Genomic DNA, 17,318 nt, shown 5'->3' with positions numbered 1-17,318 from the left:
GTAAAGTAAAATAACCGTTTCAAAAAAATCTGTCGCATCGCGCACACGCGTACATGTCGTCGGACTTTTCATTTCCGCCGCGGACCGGAATATCCTTCACCGTCGTCCCTCTGCGCACGTCGTTCCGCCGCGCCGCATCGCGCGCGTTAGCGCAGCGCGACGCTCCACGAGCCGTGTGCGGCACTTTATCGATAACTCGATGAGCCCGAACAGCGTTTCCCTCGCGATGAATCGCCCCGCCTGTCGAGGAACATGTGCGTCACGCGAAACTCGAAATTCCTCCCTTCCTCGCCGCTGCCCCTCGTCTCTCTCTCTCTTCCTCCCTCCCTCCCTCCCTCTCACTCTCTCTCTCTCTCTCTTTTGCCCTTCCTCTCGCCCTTTCCCTTCTCCCCCTACCCTTTCTGCCACCGTCTCTGTAAAAAAACGGCGCGCGTCGTAAATTGGCGCGCCCGATGCGTTCCCGTCATATACGTCGCGTCGCAAATAACGACGGGGCCAAGTTGTAAACGTGTACACGTGAAACTCGGTCAATTTAAGTATCCGGCTATCCGTTTCGTCCGGTCGCGCGCGCGCAACTAGTTTTTGTAATAATCATAGATTCACTTTGCCACGGGCTGCTTACCGCGCGCGTGCACGTTCGACACCTTCTAGGGGGTACGTCACGATGAAACGTAATCAACCTTCTAAAATATATATTCGTACCATATCGACTGCCATTAATGGGCGAAACTTATTAATAAATTAACGAGCATTGATCATACAAATATCTGCTGTGTGTTATTTACTTGTGATTTATTTATTGTTATGATGCCCATCGTAATTGCGCATTTTTTGTCAGCCTAATATCGCTTTTCGTATTAATTGTTTTGAACAGGTACGCATATAAATTAAATAAATTCTATAATATTCTAGTAATAATGAGTAAAACTATTAATAATATCTTAAAAGGGGCATTCGATAATTGTCACGCGAAATTTGAGTATTTTTGGCTCCTCCCTCTCCTTTGTTGCATTTTATTAAAAACTTCCTTTATTATTTACCTCCTTGTATTATCCTCATATTATCCTCCGCTTTGCCCCCTTCAATGCGGAATAAGAGAAAATAATTTAAAACCATATTGTGGATTATAATTATTAGACATTGTGCACGCTACTGTCTTTTTTTTTTTAATAACTTTTAGACGTAACATCAAATTAATTACTTCATTTTGTAATTTTGATTAGTAAAGGGTGCGTTTTTAAAGGAAACATTAAAATATTAAATATTAAGTACTAAAAAATTAACATTTTGATTATTAACGCAAAACCATGTAAAAACTTGAAAATTTCCACCAAATGTAGCCAAGTGTGTCACGAAATGCAAATCAAGTGGATGATCACGCGCATCTATATTTACAAGTTATCTAATATGACGTTCCATGACCTTTACTCCCCTTTTCCTTGCCATCACAGACACAAGCTAATAAACCTTCTCTCCCCTGCATCGTGACGTAACATAATTGTTAAACGGCCCCTAATAATAAAAAATAAAAATAATAAATGAAATAATACTCTAATAATAATAAAGCAAACTTCACGTTTGTGCACATGTACGTTGTGCTGCCTCCCTTTCTCTCTTTCTTTCGCACGCGCGCAGGTACAACATATGGAGCTCGAGAAATTGGACTTTTCCGCGATTGTGTTCGATCCACGAAACGTGAGAACGGCTTGCGATCAGGTTCTGTGAGAAAAGATGAGAAAGAGAGAGAGAGAGAGAGTCGCGATGTTCGTATAAACGTTCTGGCGTCGCGGCGTCTCTAACGTGTCACCGGGAGAACGTCACTTTGAGCCGGTTATCGTTTATGTAACCGGTAACGAGCGCGGACTTCGTTAGTGTAAGCGCATTTCGCGCAAAAGGTTACTTTGAGCTCGCTCAACGACAGCGCGAGAGAGTGAGGAGAAGAAGGTGAGCGACGGGGGAGATGGTAGCGAGGAGGAGGGGGCGATGTGAGAGGAGGTAGGTGGAAGGGAACAGGGAGGGCGGCGAGAAAGGGTGTGTGCGGGAGGGGAGAGGGCAGGGTGGATCCCGAGCGCAATTACATTATACACCCTCCCTAATTAGCGGAATTTCCGGCTTGCAACACGACGTGTTGTGTTCGCGGCGGATAAACGAGTCTGAAGTAAAATAACGTTGCATAATAAAATTAAACAATGCGAGCGTTGCCGTTAATTAGCGAAGGATTTGGCGCGGAGTCTGGCAGCGGCGGGCGGAGGAACCGGAGAGGAGAGGCGAGAGGAAGCGGCAGTGACGGGGCGAAGGGTTGAAGCGCACGCGTGACACGGTCGAGGATTTTCGCGAGCGTCGTGTGTTTCATGCACGCGTGCCGTCACAAGTGGTTCGGTGCGATTTCCTTGGTTCTTCGTTAAGGGATCAACGATTGATTCGGACCTCGTTACTTCGTCGTTGGCCGCCGAAAATTTGTCGAGTTCCGGACGGGCGCGGATCTTGGCAGCGCGGAATTACGAGTTCGATGTTTTGCGGCGGAACGATATGCGAAGTGCGCCCTCGTGCCTGCTAAGAGAACAGGGTAGGGGAGGGAAGAGGACACACTTCCCTCTCGTCGGGCTGGCGGTCGTGAGCGATTTTAATCGCTCCTTGCGATAGATATTGTTTCCGTCGTGGTTGTCATTTATCGTTCAACGCCGTGACAGACGGGGGTGGCTCGTAATTTCGAAGCCGTTGACGCCATGAGAGAGGCTCCGTCGTTCCTCTAATTTCCAGGCGGTTCAACGGCGAGATAATGAGCGCTCGGGGAAAAATATAGAAATTTCTGAGCGTTCTAATATACGTGTGTGTTAAATTTACGGAGTTTCAGGGAGGATGCAAGGGGGAAAGAGAGAGAGGGAGGGGGGGGTGGCTTTTAAAAAATCCGCACGACGGGGATGACTTATACCGCGTTTTCATGCGGCGTCGGGACACTTTGCGAAGAGTGAAAAAAGACCGTGCCGTCATAAATCAGCACATTAATTCGTAACGAGATTAGTATAATAAATCATCGTCCACCCGGTATTTGCATATGCCGTGCATTATTCCCGTCATGTGACTCCCGCGTCTTCCGGGTGGGCGACGTTAAACGCTGATGACGTTCACCAAGTGAATATCACAATCAATATGTTAAGCTGAATCCTTTTCAGAGGGGCCCGCGGAATTTCAGACGCAGTGTCAGATCGGTGCGTCTGTAGATTTTTCAAGATTTCGCGAAAATTTCCAAATATACAAATATGTATATTCCTATATTATATGTGATATTTTGCGGGGGCTCGAAAGACACATTCGTGAAGGTGAATAATTCGAAGGATAAATTCAAAGAAAAAATAAATTTCGTCTCTAATTAAGAGATAAATTATTTCACAAGAGATAATTTTGTGGGGTTTTGTAAAAAATAAATAAATAAGAAAGATATATTTCTGCCTCTGAATAGTGATTTATTTGTTTCTGAGTAATGCCTGCAGCTGTGAGGCTTCAATTTATGACACAGCCAGGACAAATTCAACGCAACAATTACTCCGTTGCATAATCGTTGTGTGTCTTCCCAATTTTCCCTGGTTTAAACGAATTCAACGAAGTAGCGTCCGTTGCTAATATTTGTTGCTATTAATTGTATATTTTTGCCATTTTTCCGATTTGACGAAAAAAGCATTCGATAAGCTAAACGCGTATCGAACGATAGAAAACACACGGGAAGAAACGCCTGCAGATTCGACGCAAAATTCGAGATCGTCGGGGGCCGCAGGTGAGATGGAAAAATTGTTTAATTTTCAGTGATAAAATTTAATTGGTCCCACTTTTTTCCACGTCCGTAGTTCGCCGTTTCGGGGCTGGACGCCGCGATAAAGTACGGTAAATCACTCGAAATTGAGAGGGGCTCGTTTACGTTCGATCTCTCCGGAGAGGCCGCGGGACGTTGCCGGGCTGTTTTTTCGGTACACCTGAGGGTACACCGTCGGACGCTCTCCTCCTTTTTTCTTTTCACGTCACCCGGTGGAGGGAAGATCGATTCGCTTTTTAGGAAATACAAGCGGCGTCAAAGGGTTAAAGCTTATCGCGTGGGAACTCTTTTACTCCGTTCGTTCGCACACCCAATGGAATTAGCCGCCGTCGCTATTTTCTTCCCCTCCCTTTCTGCTCCATCCCCTCGGCTCCTCTTTCCTTCTCTCTCTCTCTCTCTCTCTCCCGCTTCAGCACTACCATTCTACCGTCGCTCGTCTATCCAATAAGAAGGACGAACGCGCGTGCGCGTGCTTCTTTCTTCGTTTCTCTCACTCTTTGCCTTCCCTCTCGGGGGATGGCAGTTTCTCCGCCACGATTACCCCAGAAATCTTTCTTCGGCTAATGCAAGAACTGTGTTTCCGGCGGTTCGCCCGATGCTTCGCCTACCTTCGGGGCGGACAAGCACGTACACACGCGGCCACGGCGCGCGCGGCCGGTGGCGTGCATTTACAAGTGCGACTCGCTGCGGGGAAAGAGGAGGGTGGACAGCTCGACGCTATAACGCGGAAACTGTGAGAAATATTTGGGGAAAAGTACAGGTGGTGGCCGACCGGCACACACATGCACACACGCTCACACGAGGGACGCGTAATCGACAGGAATTTGTAGACCCCGAGATTCGTAGAAATTCCGGGAAGGGGAGGCAGAGGTGGGGCGGCTTCTTTCAGGGGGATCGTATGGGATTCCTCGGATTTGACGCGGCGCGGCTTTGTCGAGAAGTTCGTACGCGAAATGATTTTCGCATGGCGTCGTTAATTCCTCCGGGATTCCATGCGACGCGATTTATACTCCTCCCCCCCCCCCCCTTCTCCCCCCTCTCTCTCTCTCCTTCTTCATTCCACGAACGAATTAACGAGTCTTCCGACGCGATTCCGAGACAATTCGATCGAATTGCGCGCGTTTCGCCGCGAAGCGCGTGAAAAATTCGCGGGGAACAACGCGACACGGTGAACCTGAAGGCGGAAATTAATAGTCGGCGAAAATTGCGAAAGTTCGCATAGAGACGAACGCGCGTGTTTACCCGGTGCCACTCAGACGTGAATTGCGAGTAAGGGTGCAGAAAGCCGGGGGTGGGAAGGGGGGAGGGGAGGAGAGTGAGTTGGGGAGGAAGAGCGTCCATTCACGCGTTCGCCGGCATAATGCATGCCGGTGAGAAACACTCGGATAAAAGATCGGCCGGCGATGGCGGTTATACAGCAGGGCAAGGCGGCGTATCAACAGAGGCAAGAGAACGCCCTGAAAAATTCGATACCGATGCGCGCGCTTTCGATATTCGAGAGGCGGCATATGTGGGGCGTGTAGGACACGGAGGACATGGATTACGGGGGACGAGTATAGCGGGATGCGACAATCTCACGGGCGTGTTCAAGAAGCTCATGAACGTTTTTCAGATAGATGGCGAACGAAACTCCACCGATCTTGGGTTGTCGCGCGCACGATTAGCCCTTTGCTTCGGTCGTGTTTGCAGATCGGATTGGGGGGGGGGGGATGTCTTACATAGGAAAAAGTGATGTCGCATCGATAGAATCGACGCAACGCCACCACAATTGGCGTTATTTGGTTAGCAATATTATCGAAACTCATACTCGAGTTATTGAAATAATGTATGTTATGTATGTGTTAGTTATGGTACATTGGTTCCCGCAATATTGCCGTTGAGCCGAGATTTGCCCAAATTATGGTGTTGTTGGTGCCAATTCTGTTGATGACAATGGCATTTTTTCCGTGCGCTGGTCGGAATTGTCATTCGATGGACCGATACCGCGTGTGATACGCCGATTAAACAAACGTCAGATGCAAGTAAAATGAAGAATTGTAATTTTTAAACTTTTTATGCATGTTTTGCAATTTTTTTCAGATTCTCGTTATCATGATGCCTGATTAAGTCGGGCTTCAACAACGCGTACATCTGGCTCGCGGAAGCACGACGTCTCTGATAAACGTTACATTCAACGCAAGGAACTTAATATACGCAGGAGAAAATTTTGTGTTAGAAACGGTCCACTGAAGTTTTTGTGCTGCTTTGACAAGGAGAATATAATTTAATATATATTAATATATATATATATATATATAATTATACACTTGTTAATATATTCCCCGTGTCAGAGTAACACAGAAATTTCAATGGACCACTTTTAAGGCTCTTAAGTTCTCGCTATGAGCGCCCGGACATTTTGACAAATGTGCTGAATCGACCACGAGTATTATTTTGTTCATTTATTCTTTTATCTCTACGTATACCGCAATATATTTTAGCATGCGATTTCCCGCTTCTGACATCATCAAACAAGGACAAAGCGAGGAGCTTTAACACAAAATTTTGCATTCTATACAACAATGGAAATGGAATAAGTGCTGTGAGGGTTGAGAGTGGACGCACAGCCGCAAATGGTTAGCGTGAAAGTGTTGCATCGCTCTACATAGCGCGATCATTGGTCGAGGGATGGTTGCCTAAAATATTCGATCGACCGGATCGAGCAGAGTGTCCTCTTTCGGGATCGCCTCGGGAAGTTTTTCACAACGTGAAAATACGGTCGTATGTCCGAAATTACCCGACCTGGCCATTTTCCGCATCCGATCTGGGAATCATTCGCACAGTCGTGATTTTAAATCTGGCTAACCTGTTGTGCTTTCATCAATTTGAGAATCTAGCACTTATTCGTATTGTATTATTCTTGCATATTGTCGTCTCTTGCTGATAAATAGAAATAAAAAGGGAGGGAAAGAGGATTTCTTCGCATTTAACATTCCGATTCGTTTGACCCAGATTCGTTATATTGAAATAGTCTTATAAGTCATTTCCTTTCATCGAATCGGACCATGTTATTTGGCCGGAAAAAAAAAACATTGTTTCATGTACCGTTTTTTCAAACTAATTTAGTGCATGAAATAACCGTTGTAATGTCTGGTTGAAAATCCAAAAACAATCACGGCAGTCGCGCTGGTTCGCCAATATACATTCATTCTGTCAATATATGTGCCGCATATTGATTGTTATTGCATTGTTTTTAACATTTTTAACGTCAATAAGCATGGTGTTACGCAATATTTCTTTAACGTTACGAGAATGCATTATAAGCAGTAGCCACAAGGACATCGTCAGAGCTCATTGGCACTAATTCCTGCTCGATCATAGAAATTAGGCATTGCGGCCTATGGTTAATAACCTGATGGGTAACCATGAATGGATCAATAGAGGAAACCACGACGGAAGGGAGGGAGGAGGGGGCACACCCTATGACATGGAAAGATGTCAGATGACGCAAAAAGTGGAACGTCAGATTTTTTATAATTATTCAAACGAAATGGTCGAGTTTCTCGAGCAAAATGAGAAAACAAAGCGGGACGATTTTCTTTCCGCGAGAGACGAAATTACTCGAAAGGTCAATCGTATTTATTGATTGAAACATTCGCACCATCCCGACGATCAAATTTATATTCGACCTCGATGAAATTCATCAAACCCAAAAAAATCTCCTCTGTGTACATTATCGACCTGTACGAAAAGAAAAAATAATAATTTTGGAGGGACGACAAATTTTATACCGTCGTGGAAAATAAGTAAATACACAGGGTGTTTCCGAAGTGCTATCCAACCTTTTAAGGAGTCGATTTTTGAGATCTTTTCATGAGGGAAAATTACACACGTTCGTGTGAACTTTCCCTCAGAAAATTACTTTGCAGATTAACTCCTAAAATATCGCAAACGTCACTTGAGAAACACCCGGTATATATTCATTTCGACGGTACAAAATTTCACGACGGTACAAAATTCGCCTCCGAACGATGTTTTCCGTCCGCGACATTCCTGTTGAATCTACGAGAATACTTTCGTGGGTCACTCGCGCGCATCTACTCGCCCGGCTAATTAGTAATGTTAGCACGGTGTACGGATGCGCGAGTATGACGGGGAATCAGCCGAGGAGGACGGACGACCGGCAGAGCTAATGCGTCCGCGATATTCGCGCGCGACTGGGCGCGATCGTGCCGTTAAAATTAACGAAGCTGCCGTCGATGGTAAGATTCGCGCTAATGACATCGCGCCACGAACGCCCGACCCGATGCACTTTAATATCGCGATTCGCTATCGCGACACCGGAATACGCGGCGACGAATGGGGCGCGCGCTCGACCGCGTTATACGGCTGCACACCGGACGATAAATCCCGAGTTCCAATCCTCCGGTCACCGTTTGTTTATTTCACGCGTGCGGTATTCACGGCGGCTCTGCCTTTGTAAGACGCGGTTTATGCCGTGTGTCATAACCGAGCGGAGAGAGCGACGGGATATATTCCTACGGTCGGTCGGCCGGCCGGCCGCAACCCCGGGCTTCTGCAGTTGTGCGCGTCTCCTAATGCGAATGCGCTGTTTCTAATTTAATATCTTAAGGGCCCCGGCATTACCCGCGTCAGCTACGCCGGATTACGACGTCAGACGGCGACGTTGGTTATAGCGCGAGAACAATTCTCGCTCGCTTGTCCCCGCGTGCGAATATTTTTGCACACTGTGTGCCGGACAGTGTCGTGTCTCTCAGATATTTCGGGCATCCCGAGTTCCCACTCCGGAATTACGAGATTCCGCAATTGACGTATTTGACGAGAAGCGAAATGGAGAATGAACATTGAGAAACCGTGTCACCGCAGAGTCGGTGATGACAATTTTACACGCATATTGCTACTACTATTTTTGAGTTAGAACTGGAAGAAGATATAGTTAAGGCCCGCAAATAACTCTGATTTTAATGGGATTAATGGGAATTCACTGATATAGGATGAATTACTCGCTTCAAATCGGAATTAAACAATCACCCACGAATGGTAGTATTTTCAGTATCGCTTTGATTTTTCACTTATTATGAATGACGTTTGACAATAGATCTAGAATATTCATTTATTAATGTTCATTCGCCTCCGGTACGATGCTAAATGACGGGTATCAGTCCCATAAATCCTAAGTGTCGCCGCAGACTCTAATAAGACGTGTAAAAAGGACTCGTGCAAGTTTAATCTTGCTAAAAGTTTGAAAATTGCGAAAGTGAACATTTCCATTGAAAGAAGCGGTACAATGTTGCCTGAAAAATTCANCCTTACCGAGGGGAAGGGGGGGGGGGAGGGCGGCACGATATCCCTCTTTCGATACCTATCACAGGCTCGTGACGCTTTTTACATTTTCGCACAAGTCATAAATATGTCTTACGGAGGACGGTAAGCGTCGTTTCGCGGCGGGACGCTAAGAGAGAGATACACTTTCTCCGTCGAGTGTTGAATAAATGATCGCGTCAAAGTGATCCTTCATATTGCCGACGTGTTCCGCTTCGTTGCATATTAATGCAGACCCCATCTCCCTCCCCCTCCCCCTCCCCCCCACCGCCTTGTGTGTTTCATTATTGCTTTACAAAGTGCCGGCGTGTATCGATGTGTCGATAAAAAAGGCCTTCACCGTCGTAACCGTGTCGCTTTAAATTCCCCATGAATAAATAATCTCGTTTTCCCGTGTAAAAAAGAAAAGGCGAAAGGAGGAAGGGAGGAAAAATTAAGTACGTGTGACCCGGCAATTTCTTAATTATTAGAATTGCAAAGTCGCGGGTGCAGGAACTTAATTTCCCTCGGCAGAAAGCGCGCGAGAAAGTACGTTTCGCGTCCGCTTTTCTTTTCCGTTCTCTCCGGTTTTTGTTCCACACAGAAATGTGTTTTAACGCACAGTACGGCTACAGCCGTTCGCAGCTTTTCACGGTGCTGTGGGGCCGCGCGCGGAAATTTTAAACGGAGGGTCAGGCAGTTTTGCCGGGATTACGACACGCTTAATCCCGCCTCGCGGCCTCCTCCTCAATGAACTCCGCATAATATAACGAAACAATGAAAGGTCACTCACCGAGAATCTGGCTGAGTACGGTGCGGCCGTCTTCGCCGAGGCACGCACTGCGCGCGTCGAAGGGATTGGTGAACTGCACGAACGCGTAACCCTTGTGCATGGAAATACCTGTCGTAACAATACAAGAGACTCGCTTAAACACAATTCGCCGGGAGTGAATAAATTCACACGGGGGAGGCGCTCCCGTCGGAATCTTAAAATGTTTATCACGGCTGGCGCGTGCGTCGTTTTCGAGAGACACGCGCGAGCTGCCGATTACTTCCACCATTATTCAGCATTCATAACTCGGCGGACTGTCAGGCCGAACGAACATGCACAGGAGAAAAAAAAAGCAAAATTGAGTTTACTTGATATGAACGAAGCAAAGAAATTCGATTTCCTTCAAATGAAGGCAATAGAATCGCCGATTCGTATAAACCATATTTAATCTTGACAATCATTCTGTTTTCTTCAACCGAAACGCGTCTGGTTTATTCATTTCATATAAATTCAAACTGTTTCTTTTTTTCATCCGTCTGTGTAAAAGCGTCCGTCACGGATTTTCATGGGCTTCGAATATGTCGCGGAGCAATTATAAATACGAGACATGTATATATATTACAATAAATATTAAATACGTGCGAGAGAGCACGTTTAGGGATTGCAAGAGCTGTTCGCAGGAAATTCAGTAAAATTCATCGCGTTCGAATATCTTCAAAATTGTAGAGAGTAAATGAAAAAAGTATTCCGGGCGAAGGTTTTATGGTATTTGATGCTCTTTGTAACGGTCCATTCAGATATTAAAAATATATTACATTTTTTGAAGATAACAATTCCATTCGTCAATCGCGAATTTTGCGATTTTTATGGGAACTTAAATCAGAAAAAATTCTACACCGATATCATGTATATAATGATATTGATTTTCGAAATTGTTTAAAACAAAAATAAAATGATTCGTAATATTTATTCGGCAGACGTAGTACAAGTACCGTATAAAAATATATATTTTTAGCTGCGCTGTAATATATCGAAAATTCATTAAAATCTCGATGAAGGATTCAATTCTTTCCATACTTTTTCTTATAAATTATACGCTTTTACTAATAATAAATTTTACTTTTTATTAATTATATACTTATTGTACATTATATTACCTTACATTACAAACACTAATGTCAGGGAAATTTATAAATGAGAGAAAGGTGGATATGTACCGAAAATAATCATGACTTCCGGCAGTATTTTACACATTCTCAGATGCTTTGGTGTAAAATTGTATTTCGGTATATTTTCCTTTTATGATGACTTTTGGAGTAACTTTGGGTCTCAGGACATTATATGCTCTCCAAATGTTTCGTACAAGTCCTATTTCGCGACGTTGTCGGGATTGTGTTTTTTCCTTCTTTCGAGACATTGCCCCGCTTTCGGGTCCGGAGATTACAATTTTTCTGGACTTTGCGTGTTCATCTAATAGAAATGCACGAGGATACTTCGGCGACGCGTACACCGCGCGCGGTTTCACTCAGCGACGCGATATTTTCCCACAAATTGACCCCCACTTTTTCCCCTTTTTTCGTACATTTTAGTTTTTTTTTTCACGACAAAATTTCCCGTATAAATATACGGAAGAGTATTTAATTGAATAAACTTCAGTCGCGCAAGGGAGTGCAAAAATTTCAAAATTAAATAACGAAATTTCCAAACGATTAAATACAACTCGGGGGAGAGAATATTAAACATTTTTGCAAACCAAATTAATAAAAACAAGAGCGCGTTGTTGCCGGCCGATTTTGCCCGCGCGGCAAGTCGCACGCGGACGCGACCTGTAATCTGTGTACCCGTAATAACTTTTGCGTGGTTAGCAGCTGACCATGCATGGAATTCATTATGCCGAAACAAATATGTAAATCTGACTCCTACACGCGCAACGCCGGCATTCACCCCTTCCGCACGCACATGCATGCGCGCGCGCACACACGCACACACACATATGGACACACATGCATACGCGCGCGCGCAGGCATGTGTGCGCGTTTCGGAATGCAAATACGCGGTACACGCGCGAATCCGCTTCACTGCCGAAGCTCGGCTGTAACGCTCGAACGAGATGTTCATAGTTTTCACCGTTGCCGTTGTTATCGACTCATTCTTCAATAGACCTCCCCCTCCCCCCTCCCCCCGCATCCCCGGCTGCCGGGAGTAAAGGAATTTTAAAAGCAATTGAATTTCCACCTAAAATCGACTAATGTAACAGAGCGACGAAATTAGATCGTTCGACGGTGCGTTCGTAAATCTTTCCCTTTCCGTCTCTTCCTTCCTTCTTTTTCCCAAATGCCAAGTGCAAAATGCCTACACCGGGCGGAAGTATATCTAACGGATAAAAAAATATTTATTCAACGCAGATAACATATTTACTCGTGAATCTCTCTCTTATTTAAACCGAACGATGGTCTTTTCCATGAAGAGCTACGGTTTCAAAAACACGTTTGTTTTTCATTTGAAATGGACATTTTTTCAGTGTAAATATGTATAAGTAAATATGTTATTAGTACTCATCACGAGTGAGAATTTTTTTGGTTTTCACACGGAGATAAGAATTGCCTCTCACAGCCAAAAATCGACTCCCCATACAACTGAAATTGAATCGAAGCGCCACGTGAATCTCCTTCTTTCTTCCGCGATACCTTCTTTCAGCGTCAAGGTGAATTTTCCATTGCCTTTTCTCTCTTTCCGTAGCATATTACAACGATGAAAATGTGTCTGCTCAATAACTCGGAATTCGGTAACAGATTCTCGCGCTCAATTTGCAGCTGTCCCGTGTTTATGAAAAATGTCTACATCAGCCGTCCGGCGGGAATTTGACTCGCCGGACGTCGATTTTCGTGCTGCTGTCGCAGTGTCTCTCGGATTTCTTGCCCGGCTAAAAGCGACCGCGGGGCCGGACTGCTCGTAGAATCCGCGGTGAAAAAGAATACGCGCGCCGACTTTTTGTCACTCGACATCGTGTATCGCGGATCCTTCTTCGCCGCTACATTGGTTCACGTTGCTTTTTCATTAACGCATTATCAATCGGCCGGCTTCATTCGAGACTCAACTTTATCCCACTCGCTACCGAAACGGCGTACCTCGAAGTAGCTCCGTCGATATGCCCGATTTCCCGCAGATATCCAGAAAATAAACCGTCGTCCGGTTATATCAAGTATTATCCGCGACCGTCGGCGATGTAAATTTAATCCTGACGACCGGCTAATATCCATTGATGTGATTTCTCCTGATATTTTTTCCCACGTACGCTTATAAAATCACGGGACCCCGCGCTACCTTTGACCTGTATCCGTGAAAAATCTCCGTCGAAAATACACCTCGAATTAAATATACCTAGGCTGTGCCGAGAAACCTGAAAAACAACAGCGTGCAACCGCGCCGCAAAATAAATATGGCCGAAAAACGGATCGCTGAAACACACCGGTCGGAAGGGAGCCTCGAAATATCGGCGAACCTTGCCGGTCTCGACATCCCCCCTCCCCTCTTAGCTAATCTCTCGATCCAAAGATTTCTACTTCGATTCCTTCCTCCCCTTCCACCCCCGCCCCGTCCGTTCCTTTCCATTGATTTCGTATCACGTATCTTTATCAATTTTTCCGTCGGCCGACGGCGAGAGCGAATTTATCAACGTGTCGCGTGGCGATCCCGTCGATCTCTCGAAACATTTAGCGCTTCGGAACTCGACTCTCCGATACATAAAGCACTACATCATCCCCATATCTCAAAGCTTAATCCCGGCGCGCCCCCTTTGCTATCATTTTGCAGCGGAGTGGCGTGCCCGGTCGAAAGGAGATCCCCGTGTCGATCGTATCGATCTTCGATCCTCGTAACGTAACTCCCGTCGTCGTCTCGCCGTAACGTTTATTCCGGAATTTAAATCGCTGTCTGCGCGCTTGTCATACGTAAGGGGGTCCGAGGGGACGTAGTAGGGACGTGGGAGGGACGAATTGGGGGGNGGGGGGGGGGGGACGAAGGGTGTTATGTGTGCATTTGTGCATGACCCGGGTGTGCGGGAGTTCGATATCGGCGCTCGGGAGATCGTTCCGCGGCGGAATTTATTCTAGCCGTAAAAACCGCGATAGCGAAAATGCGCAACCGGTAAGTGCGAGAAGTATACGTGCGGATGGTTGATACGACGCCCGATTCGGTCGTATCTTTCTCTCTCTCTCTCTCTGTTGTGTCTGTTTCTGTTTCTCTCGCTCGAAGTTATTTTCCTCTCACGACCGCGGATTCCTTGATTTACGCAATTATTCCGTTTGATAACAGCGTCTCGAGATTCACGCGGAGGGGCTCGCGTTCACTCTCTCTCTCTCTCTCTCTGTTTCTCTCGAGTTTCTTTCGAGTCCAAGCGCGCGCACGAATAAATTCAATCGCGCAACAAGATTGAGCCAAACGCCGAAATCGAAAAATGGAAATCGAAGCTCGATTCGATAGAGTTCTCCGCGACTAATACACAAGCCCGCATTCTTTATTAACAATTATTTGTATGTTCCGTAACTAAGTTTTGTTCTTTCTCTCTCTCTCTCTCTCTCTTTCCCTCTTTCCCTGTCCCTCTCTCTCTCTCTCTCTTTTTGCAAAGTGACGAGCGATAACGGCAGCGTCGCGTTGAGGGCCGCGTTGCAGCGAATTTTTCCAATGTTTCCGGCATTTGTGTAGAACAAATATCGACTTTATATTGGAAAACTTGTCGGTGGAGAGAGGAACCCTCTCTCTCTCTCTCTATCTCTATCTCTAGTGTTGTTGTTATCTGGGCATTCGACAGTGCAGATTTAAATCATCCCGGCGACGATTTCTTCCGATACACAGTCTCGCATACAGAGTGTCCCGGAAATATCGCCATTCGTTCCGTTTAGATCCTTCGGACAACTGGAAATCGAGTTTCCCACGACGAAACGGGAGATCGATCGATCGGGCTCTCGCGTTTCACTCGCGACTTCTTCGGGCCCTCGAGCGCTGTCCTTCTCCGTGAATTCACCGGCTCGGGTTAGTCGAAGGCAGTTCGGCGATCAAATTCCTCAATCAAATCGGACTTCATCGTATTCAATGGCAGCAAATTATTTATCAATCAAACAATCGCCCTCTCGTTTCTCCACGTTCCGTCGCTCACGTTCCGGCCGCCGAACAATATCGAACGTTCGCTGCCGCGTATTTCGCAGGCACGTGACGTCTTCCGCTTCGAAAATCGAAAACCGAACCCGCCGACCTGATACACACGAGATTAAGTCCGGATTTACAATACAGGTGTAGTAAGCCTTTAGCCTTTCTCTCTGAGCAATAAAACGTAACGCGATTTCTCACATAAGACGCGCTGCCAAAAGTCGTAGCAACGCTTAAGATGGTCGTAGCATAAAATGAATTTTTTCAGAGTTCGTTGAAACTTCCACTATATGTAGATTTAAATATGACCTAATTATTGGCGTAATTATAAACAGACTGATCATTTGGAAGTTGGAGACATTCGCAACTACAGATGACACTTTTTACACGTATTTCTTGAAGTTAATGTCCTATTTTTAACTTCTATTTGTCATTCTTTCTAAACCACATTTAGGATTCTAATGACAATATAATATGATATTAAGGACTAATATAAAGACACTATATAAACATGTCGGAATTATTGGCCACTATTGGCCACTATTGGAAACATAGCCATAGGAAATTTGCAATTTGTGGTAATACTCGAATATATGCGCATGTGTACGCAAATTGAAATATTTACATATTACTTTCTATTAGCTATGCATCTCTATTAGCTCAGCTGGCGTATAAATGAAGCATTAAAAAATAAATAATAATATCCCCGAATTTGTAATATTGTGTTTGTAATATATATTTTCCTTTGTTTCGCCCAAAATTAACATTGATTATTTATATAATTAAATAAAGCTATAAGAAACTATTGTTTCTAATAAACATTAAACTTATATGGAGGCTCTTTAATATCGCCACTGAAAATCCGGCACTCAACGATACAACTATTTCAAATCTTGGGAATCGCGACGTCTGGTAACGCAGCGGACATATTTTGCTAAAAATTCCGTTGCAATTTAGTGCTCGGAACGAAAAGGCTGGAAGGCTTACTACACCTGTCGCAAATCCAGCCTAACCGACGAACAATTCGCGACATCGCTCGACGAGAGACAGACTCGCCGACTGCCCGGCGAGACACTTCAATCCTCGGCGGCTCGTAAAAACATCCGCATTCAAATGTTGAAACAAGCGCGTTTCATGCTGTTCTTTCTTTAAACAATGCTGCAGCGGAAGCGCCGGCACTTAAAGCTTTTCGATTTCGTGTTGCGCGCGCACTCGACGATCCCCGGGTTTTACAGGTCGGCGTTCGAAAATACGGCGCGCACGCGGAAAAATTAACGGAATCGGCCGCGCGATATCCTCTTCTCTCATCGAGGATCCCCGAGCGACTGGGTATCTCCGATAGCGGCGCGATCCGGCAGGTATATATCCTCGCATTAAATGCTGTTTGCCAAAAAGATATTCGATTGGTAGAATTTGTAATTTGTTCGTTATCGCGCGCGAAGCACGCCCGGTTCGCGAGGAGGAAGAGGACGACAGGGCACGGCTTATCCTTCGTATCGGCGTCCCGCTAATCCGTCGAGCGCCTTAATTCCAACGAGAACGAACTCGGCGGCCTTATTGTCTTCGTAGTCCTTTATTGAGAAAGTAAGCTGTTTATCGGCAGCCGGCAGCTCCTTGTAATTTCGACGCGCGACATTCGGAATTGCGATCGCCGGACAGGATAACTACCTCCCGGTGTGACGTCCGGCGACGCCTGGCGTCGCGACACCGATATTGCCGGCGGCAGGACACCCGACGCTAATACCACGGCATTTCTAATCCTCTGGGAGTCTCCCGGGCGGGATGCTGCGTTCGTCAGAATTTCAGTGTCAGTACTTCTGCCGGACTAACTGATGTTGCGATCGACGGGTTTTCTCTTAATCGGAGGCCCGGCGCTTCCAAACTTGAACTGACGAGAGAATAACTTGCACTTGATGAGAGAAACAGGTGGGAAGCTCCACTGCTGCACCCACCTTTTGGTCGCCCCTCGCAGGCAACAAGCATCGAAATTGGACAGGCGTCCTGAATGGAAATTTTAGCTCTACGTTGAACCTTTAATTCTATAACACGGTAGATAAGATAGCAAAATAACACACACAGTTTTAATTCGAATAATATAATTTAATGATGTCGGAAATTTGCCTTTTGTTTTGCCGTCGAAATGGGCTGTCCGACATTGAAATTCAATTTATAGAATTGAAGGTGTTCAAGAAATAGAAAAGTGTTCATTTCTGGTAATATGTGAATTTTTTCATGGGTTCCAATAAACATTATATATATATATATATATAATAATGAGAAATAATAATAACT

General features: G+C 45.4%; 1 protein-coding gene across 7 annotated transcripts in view; it reads right to left on the bottom strand.

Annotated features, from left to right (window-relative positions):
* The window catches only part of LOC106746598, a 230,760-nt gene that overhangs the window by 88,296 nt on the left and 125,146 nt on the right, over positions 1-17,318 (bottom strand). For all 7 annotated transcript variants that reach the window (XM_014623364.1, XM_014623356.1, XM_014623373.1 and 4 more), the window contains one exon: positions 9,903-10,010. In XM_014623364.1, coding sequence (XP_014478850.1) covers positions 9,903-10,010 — 108 coding nt within the window. The remainder of the gene's footprint in view (positions 1-9,902; positions 10,011-17,318) is intronic.

Source organism: Dinoponera quadriceps, unplaced genomic scaffold (genome assembly GCF_001313825.1).
Source record: "Dinoponera quadriceps isolate SergipeBrazil2010 unplaced genomic scaffold, ASM131382v1 scaffold192, whole genome shotgun sequence".
In the NCBI taxonomy this organism is placed as follows: domain Eukaryota; kingdom Metazoa; phylum Arthropoda; class Insecta; order Hymenoptera; family Formicidae; genus Dinoponera; species Dinoponera quadriceps.
This window is presented reverse-complemented; position numbering and strand designations above follow the sequence as displayed.